This window comes from Scomber japonicus, chromosome 1, assembly GCF_027409825.1.
Source record: "Scomber japonicus isolate fScoJap1 chromosome 1, fScoJap1.pri, whole genome shotgun sequence".
NCBI lineage: Eukaryota > Metazoa > Chordata > Actinopteri > Scombriformes > Scombridae > Scomber > Scomber japonicus.
The window spans coordinates 20,438,680-20,446,847 of NC_070578.1; the positions used below are offsets into that span (position 1 = coordinate 20,438,680).

Below are 8,168 nucleotides of genomic sequence, written 5' to 3' on the forward strand. Positions count from 1 at the left end.
CACAATCATTTCTCTGTACATGAGATATGTGAGATATGTGATCCTTGTTTGTGCAGCACTGTCATAACTTTTAAGCTTCTAACAAGTGGCATGTCAAAAACATGTTGCCCCTTTAAGTGGAATTATCAGTTTTTTAAAGGCAGTTTTTTCATGAATTAGTGTTGTTTCACAGCTGTATCAAGTTCAAGGTGATGTGAGGGTAATGATCTTCCACTGTGCGGCTCTAACTCTGCTCCACGGAGAAGTTTGACTCAGAGCTGTAAAAACAAACAACAAGTTTACCTTTAATGAGAGAGTCATGAGGAGTAAATGAGGAATTGTGAGTGAGTGGGTTAGTGAGTGAGCTTACATGTCTTGGTGCTTATGTATCATGTGGTTGTTGTACTCCAGAACAGGAGGGATGGTCTCCTCATCTTCAGGAACCTGAAACCAACAGAGAGGATCAGATTGTGAGTCAAAAACACATTTACTGTAAGTCTAACTGTGATTTCAGAGTCAGTTGTTTTCCCATAAAGAGCAAGAACACCATCTAGTGGTAAAAAAGCACTCTCACCTCCCAGTAAACTTCATCATCAAAGCAATTGTCATCCGCAGGGTCGCCCCAGATTGGGAACTTGAGGATGAAACCTTTGAGGAGAGAAAAAAACAGGAATTTACCAAGATGTCTCCTCTCAGTTTGAATACCTTCTTTTCAGCTAGGATGCAATTGGTCTCTGTTCAAACCTATTTTGCGCTTAAAACTCACCGACAATTGCCCCTCCAACGAGTCCAAATGCAATTGACACACATGTGCCAGCAGCCTGAAAGCCTCCCTGCGTTCCCACAGATCTGCCGGCAAATGCTCCTTCGAAGTCAAATGTGCTGATCAACCTAGGCACAAAGAAAAACTTTATTCAGCAAGATATTCATATGAAGCTTTGCAAGGTTATTTCACTTTGAAACTGATAAATGGGAATGTGCTCTCTGGTGGAGGACTCAGTGTGATTGTATATGTCACTCACCCCTCTTTGCCATAGACAGATTCAGTGGCAGCTGCAGCAACAATGGCACCTGTGAAGCCACCAAGCATCCCTGGTACAGCGTGCAGATTGTGGACTCCACACGTATCCTGGAGCTTGAGAGACTTCTCCAAGAAGGGCTGAGGATGAAAAAATCAGTCACACATTAATTATTGATCTGTAACCTGATCCATAGACAATCTTAAAAAAAAAAAGAAGCTATAGTCACAGGTACAAAACTGAAGACGTGATATAGTTTGTTGTTGTTTATTTAGTTTTTTTTTAAATATTCCATATTTACTTAACTGTTAAAATTCTGGTAATTTTATCTCTGCACATGATTCTGCATCAAAGCCTTTACCACAATGCCTAGTATGTAATTCTGTCAGAATCAGCCTTTAAAATGTACGAAGTGTAATTTGTATGTTCTTGTGGAAGTTCCCCCTCAGGTTGTTTAAACACATGTTTGCCAGAAATGATACTGGCAAACTCAGTGTCAAGGCCCTTAAAAAATGCTCATTGGCTTGTTGGTGTAAAGTTCAGAATTATTGGCACTTTACTATTTTTTTTTAGTTGTGTCAGAATATCTTGCTTCAGTTCACTGGACTGTTTTCATGTTACATTTAACATTGAAGGTGTTTTTTTAATGACACAGTTCTTTCTGTTATTTTCCTGTATTGAAACCTACAACTTGTTTCACTCTGCTTCCTTCATATTGTTTCTGTTTTTCTGTTTGGGTTCCTCTTGTTTTACTTTCTGTCTCGAGTGACAGTGCTGTAGCAAAGATGTGAAGACTTTCATATAATGTTAGAAAGTGGAAGACTGTGGGCTCACCGAGACAAACAGGTAGCCAAAGGTGGAGAGGATGCCACATAGGAAACCCACAATCAGTGCACCGTAAGGAGTGATCATGAACTCTGCTGCTGTTCCCATGGCAACACCACCAGCCAGGGTGGCATTCTGAATATGTACCTGTTAGGTAAAATGACACGTTAGTCATGAGAAATTGAAAAACACATAAATGTTAAATTATTCATTTGTTAACATTGCAGAGCTGGCTCGTCTATGATGAGCTTGGATGTGCTTTTGTTGTTTTCTTGTGTTTTTCAGCAACAGAAAATTACCATGTCCACTTTTCCTCTCTTCTGAGACATGCTGGAGATGGCCACAGTGGTGAGAACGCAGGAAGCAAGGGCTATGTAAGTGTTGATGGCCGCTCTGTGCTGTCCATCACCGTGGTCTGTGATGGCCGAGTTGAAACTGGGCCAGAACATCCACAGGAACAGTGTACCTGCGAGGTGAGAAAATCAAATCAAACCGCAGTTAGAGGGATGTTCACATGCAAGCAGGTTCGACAAAGATAAACATAAAGTATTAAGTATAGATATATATATATATATTAAGTATATCCCTGGTCACTCACCAATCATGGCAAACACGTCAGAGTGGTAGACAGACCCATTGAGGCGTTTACTTTGGTGAAGGTTCGGTCGGTAGAGGACCCAGGAGATGCCCAAACCATAGTATCCTCCGAAAGCATGAATGACCATGGAGCCACCAGCATCTCTACACTGTGGAGATATTAATATTTCACTGTCATAATATAGATGAATATACACAGCAGCAGCACAAGATAGAAATTGCAATCCTTGGACATCGAAGTGGTCTGTGTAGGATGATTTTTCTTGCTGAGACTCACATGAAGGAGGTCGAGGATGATGAATTCCTCCACGGCAAACAGTGTGATGCCAAACAAGGTCACCACCAGCAGCTGGACAGGGCTTACTTTTCCCAGGAGGGCACCGTAGGCGATCAGAGAGCCAGCGCAGCAGAAGTCTGCATTGATCAGACTGTGGGAAAACACATGTAAAAGGAAGAGAACAAAAACAGAATGATTAGAAACTTTAACAACTTAACAGCAATGACTGAAATATTGAATCACTGCGAGAAGTCAAGGCAAATATTTCCCCGAAGCCCCAGACCCACAAAAGTCCAAGAACATGTCAGTTGGTTTTGTTAATTTGTTAGGATATTTTCACCACTAAACAACAATATCAACTTTTATCAAAGGAAGTGGTCTAGTCTTATTGAGGGGCTGTGTATCACAGCCTACAAAAGATCTTAACTATTGCAGGTTATGTTGTGTTCACATTTTTAACATGAATGTGTCATAACTCAGAGACCTTGGGGGTAAGGTGCTGCCTTTTGCCACAGAAAGTTGACAAACCTGAATGGCTAGATCTTAAAAAGATTTTACATAATGTCTCTTGTTGCTATGAGGAGATTGACTGTTGCCTGAAGCACAAGTGAAGAGCCAACGTGTTTTGACTGTGACAACTGCGACAAAAGAGCATCTTCAGCCTCTTCAAAGCGCAGAACCAAGATAAATGTCTCCTGTCTGTCTTACTTCACCTTCTTAGAGGTTGCAAAGAGACATGTTATGTAATCTCATTTTTGAGTCATACCTGTGCACTCCCACCTGCAGCTTTCCAGATCACTAAGACTTACCTCTCCACTCCAATGGTGATTTTTCCGGTGCTATGATCGAGGGAGTGGAACCAGCCTTGCATGAGAAGAGCCCACTGCAGACCAAAGGCGGCAATCAGGAAGTTGAAGCCCACTCCACTGAAGCTGTAGCGTTTCAGGAAGGTCATGAGGAAACCGAATCCAACAAAGATCATGACGTGCACATCCTGGAAGCCTGGAGTGAGGGACATGCACATTTTGTCATTGAGGGTCAACTGTAATGGTACGCAATGAGTTACATTTGTAGAATAATTAACAAAGAGCAACAGTAATTAAAAACATTAAAAAACATGCTTGCTAACCCTAACCCTAACCCTTCTCTTTATTAATTAGACATTTTCCATTTCTAGTTTTAGGATATTATTGTAGAAGGTGGGGATGGGCGATATGGACAAAATCAAACATTACAATATTTTTGACAAAATACCTTAATATCAATATTGCAAAAATATTTTAAAAATTAGATTTTTGATAAATAATTATCAGTAATGTGGATGTTATGACAAAGTGGGTAAAGGCAAATAATAGACAGTTTTAACAGTCTGGTGAGTTCAGACAATTACATCACTTCACTGTAATGCAGCATTTAAACTTATGCCAAATCAAAATATTACATTTACAATTAAAAATAACATCTAAAACAATAACTAGTGTCATATTATGATTTAACCATTTCCATAACCATAATTTATATATTGACATAATATCAATATGTTGCCCTGCACTAGCAGATAGAGAAATTAAAATGTCATTATAACATAAGGGGTATAAAATTGCTGTCAGATTGTATCATTGTCACTAGAGAGACCAGAAAAAAGCTTTTGAAATTAAGTGTCTTAACATTTGACTTTGCACAGTGACAATCTAACTGCTAATTAATTAATAAAATATTGTAATTAAAAAAACAGGATAGGATAGTGAAAGCGGGGTAAAACAGGCAAAATTGTTGCAGCTGTACAAAACATTTTCTATTTGAAGATGAATATTTTTTTAAAGGACTAGGAATTCACCGTCCTTGGTCATCAATAAAAAAAAAAACAAGGTCTCATGCACCAAAGGAACATGAGTGCTTCTGAAGCACAGTTCAGCCATCAATAATTCCTAAATAATAAAAAATAATAATACAAACAAAACAAAACAAAAGAGTAGTGAATTTTATGCAGTTTACTGTACTTACTGGGATATCTGAAGTAGAAGTCATTTTCAATATCGCTGGTGATGTTGTGACTCTTCTTGTGCTCTGCCCAATGCTTGGCATCTGACTCGTCATCATACCGTATGAAAACTCCAAACAGGATAATCATAGCAATCTGCCAGACAAAGCAGACAGCGGGCAGACTAACACGCACATTGGTGTTCTTTTGCCGGCCGAAGAAATTACACAAACCTTCACAACAGTTCCCCATGGTGATAACTTTCTGCTGATGATATTTGGATCACTTCTCAGGCAACTCAGGTCTGCTGTGACTTGCAGCAGCATCCCAGTGGGTATTTATGAACCTTTGAAGGGGTGTTCCCACTTCTCCACCCAGGGATAGGGGTTGGACACACCTTAACTAGTAGTGGATAAACTTGTCTTCTGTTAGAGGAAGCCAAACCTGTATTACTAATATGTTTCTTACTGCGGTGAACAAGTAATCACCATAAATGTGCGCAGTATAGAAAGTGAATGCTTTTGGTGCCTTGGGTGCAAGTAATTTTATGTGTATATAACATTGGTTAAAAGATACAGCAGGAATACGATGTAACTGGGAATAGAGTCCCCATCTGGACTTTTTCACAACACTCATGTTCACATTTCCATATTAGAATCACCATTAACACCACAGTTTCGTAAAGTTGCTGAGTCACTGCACTGGGGGCAACTGAGGCAACAGTGTGCATTGGTAATCAGCTGTACCCACATATTCCCTTTATAATGTCATGAGTTTCAGGTCTCATGATTTATTCTATCAATGCCTTTTGAAGTTGGAAGAATGATATCAGGCAAGTGAAGTCTTGCAGAGTGCAGAAAATAAATATCCATACAGTCTAACATGAGTGAATAATCAATGGGGGATCATCTGTATTAAGTCACCTATGACAAATGCGTTATTGTCAGTTTCCCAACAGCGTTCAATGAGAAAATTCAGTCACTGCTTCACATGTCTGTTATTTGTGTTCTCCTACAAAACATGTGCACTTTGTGTTCTAGTTGTGTTTTCCAAACTAGATAATAATCTAAGAGAGATTCCAGTTTAAGGATTCATCATATGTCAGTGCACAACTATATCTGTGTGACACAAAGAACATTCCAGATGTTATCTGTTTTCCTTCTTCGACACATTCACCCTCTTAAACTCATTATATAACACATTATTTATCACTGGCGAGTACTATGCCAAATGATGATATGATGTATCATCTGGGCAAGTAAACATAGATTTCACATGAAAGTGACAATAATTAATTCCTGATTAAGGGCCCCTGCACTCCTTTCACAGCTTCCTCCTCTGAACCAGCAGCCTAAAGATCAATAAGCATCCAGTTATGCACCACTAAAGTAACAACATGACCACGTGTAGAGTTAATCTCTTCAGAGCGTGTGCTGTGGCTGTTCACTTTGTTTTACTCACTCAGAAGCCTGCTGATTTTATTTTCTAGTCATATTATGCTTAAATAAAAATAGTAAATTGGAAATACTGACATTTAACCTTTAACAAAAAAATCTATATACATCTCTTATTGTGCCATTCAAAAGTGTTGCGTATATGAAGTCTCACAGACTTTGAAAAAGTTGGAGGTATCCACTGCTGGAGAGCAAGAGAAACCAAGCTCATGAACTGCGACAATCTACAAAAATACAAGAAATTCCTCATTAGTGCAGTCCCTGAAACACAATGATGCTGAAAGGTTGTAAGTGAATACACAATAGGATATATCCAAATAACGCTTCTAACAGCCACCATACAGAAACTGTCCGCAGGGTTATGACATGAAGAACCTTCGCCTGGACATTTAAGGTATATATATATATATACTCAGCAATCTAAGTTACCTAGACTGTTCTGATTTTCTGATTTAACTGAGCAGTTGAAAACATTAAATTTGAATAGATTCATATTCGCAATAAGGAGGCTTTCAGCACTCTCTTTGATGGCTCGAGTCTGAGTTTGTGAAGGAGCTGGACTTTGAGCAACTGATCTCTGATTTTGCAAAGAAAATGGCAAGAAAGAAGAACCTCTAATGGTAAGGACTATTATTCTGTCTGCGCATTTAGTAGTATTATTTGGCCTGTGTGACCAGATGATATATATACTATCTGCTCTTGCAGTGTGCTCACTTAGTGGCCCTTATTTTGATATCTACATTCAGCTGTGCTGTGTGATTGCTCAGGATGGTATCAGTAATAACTGTTGTGCTACCTGCTTGCGTGATTTTCAGAGAACACTAATATTACAATCATCTTGAGTCATACACTGCCTTGAGATGATTTAATCCATTGTATCATAGCCTTGTGATTTGTGAGTGAAATGGCAGTATATCAGCACTTGGTTTATTGAACTGTACAGGCAGAGCTGCTCCCACTCGGCTGAACTACTTATTCAGCATTTGATCAATAGGTGTGTGATTTGATATGTCAGCTTGACTGGAAGCTCAAAATAATTAAGGTGGATTTTAATGGCCAGGGTGGGAACATCAGGGGGGCGTGGTTTCTGCTGCATGATAGGGTGGGAGGTCCATGACCATGGACATCAGTACCCAGGGGCCCCTGTGGGTACTAATCCAGCCTTGCCCACAGGTCTGACAGACAAAGGCAGTTTTACCTTCACTTCCCCTGATTTTTTACTTGTGTCACCTACACCTTTCATATACTTCATTTCTTTGTCTAACAGACTGAAAAATGTCCAAGCTAAGGTGTTTTCTTTACATGGATCCATAGAGGTTCTGATCAGCTCAGTCAAAGAGGACCTTTAGTTCCAGGTTTGTCTCGTTGGTAAATCACCACACAGACAACAGGCTTTATTTCAGTTTAGGCGTGCAGGTCTGGAGAAAGAAACTTAGGAACAGAATGATGGGTATCCATTAATATAGTATAACAATGGTCCAGTGTGTTTGTATCCCTGGTGGGACAATGTTCTGTCTGTATTTTCGCAGTTTGGCTGATGGCTGCGCAACCTCCACTGGACATGTGGTAACATACATCACTTTTGCATGGAGGCTCCATACACAAAGTCAAGATGGTGGTACTGGCTGAATGTCCAAAACAGGTGTGAATCAAGTGAAATTTGACTTGCTTGAAGACAGTAACTTTACAGTAAAACTTTAAAACATGCATATATCATTTTAATGATACACTCATAACTTTTTTCTTTTCTTTTTTTAATGCGGCTTTGCGCCTCTGTTGTCATGGAATAATCTGCTGTAAATTGGAGCAGGATGACACCAAGAGGAGATTTCTTTAAAAAGGTTTAGGCCTTCCTTTACTATACAAAAATGCTGGAACTTTGAACAAATTTAGTGAATCTTTTAGACTTCAGGTTTGTGCTAATACTGTATTACTGCAACAGCGAAGCACTTTTGCACATCATGTTTCAACATCTGCTGCTGTAGGATGGGTCAGTTTGGTCTGTGTCCCGAAATATTTTTGATCCACACACTGAA

The 8,168-nt window shown here is 39.4% G+C and overlaps 1 protein-coding gene across 1 annotated transcript; it reads right to left on the reverse strand.

Moving 5' to 3' along the window:
• Positions 1–223: 223 nt before the first annotated feature.
• Positions 224–4,930, reverse strand: LOC128374154 (ammonium transporter Rh type C 2). Its single transcript, XM_053334457.1, has 11 exons — positions 4,702–4,930; positions 3,507–3,699; positions 2,698–2,848; positions 2,422–2,569; positions 2,123–2,289; positions 1,833–1,970; positions 1,002–1,138; positions 746–870; positions 554–627; positions 350–423; positions 224–257 (listed from the first exon to the last, which is right to left on the reverse strand). Exons 1-11 carry the CDS (start codon positions 4,928–4,930, stop codon positions 224–226), a joined length of 1,470 nt encoding a protein of 489 aa, XP_053190432.1.
• Positions 4,931–8,168: the final 3,238 nt, after the last annotated feature.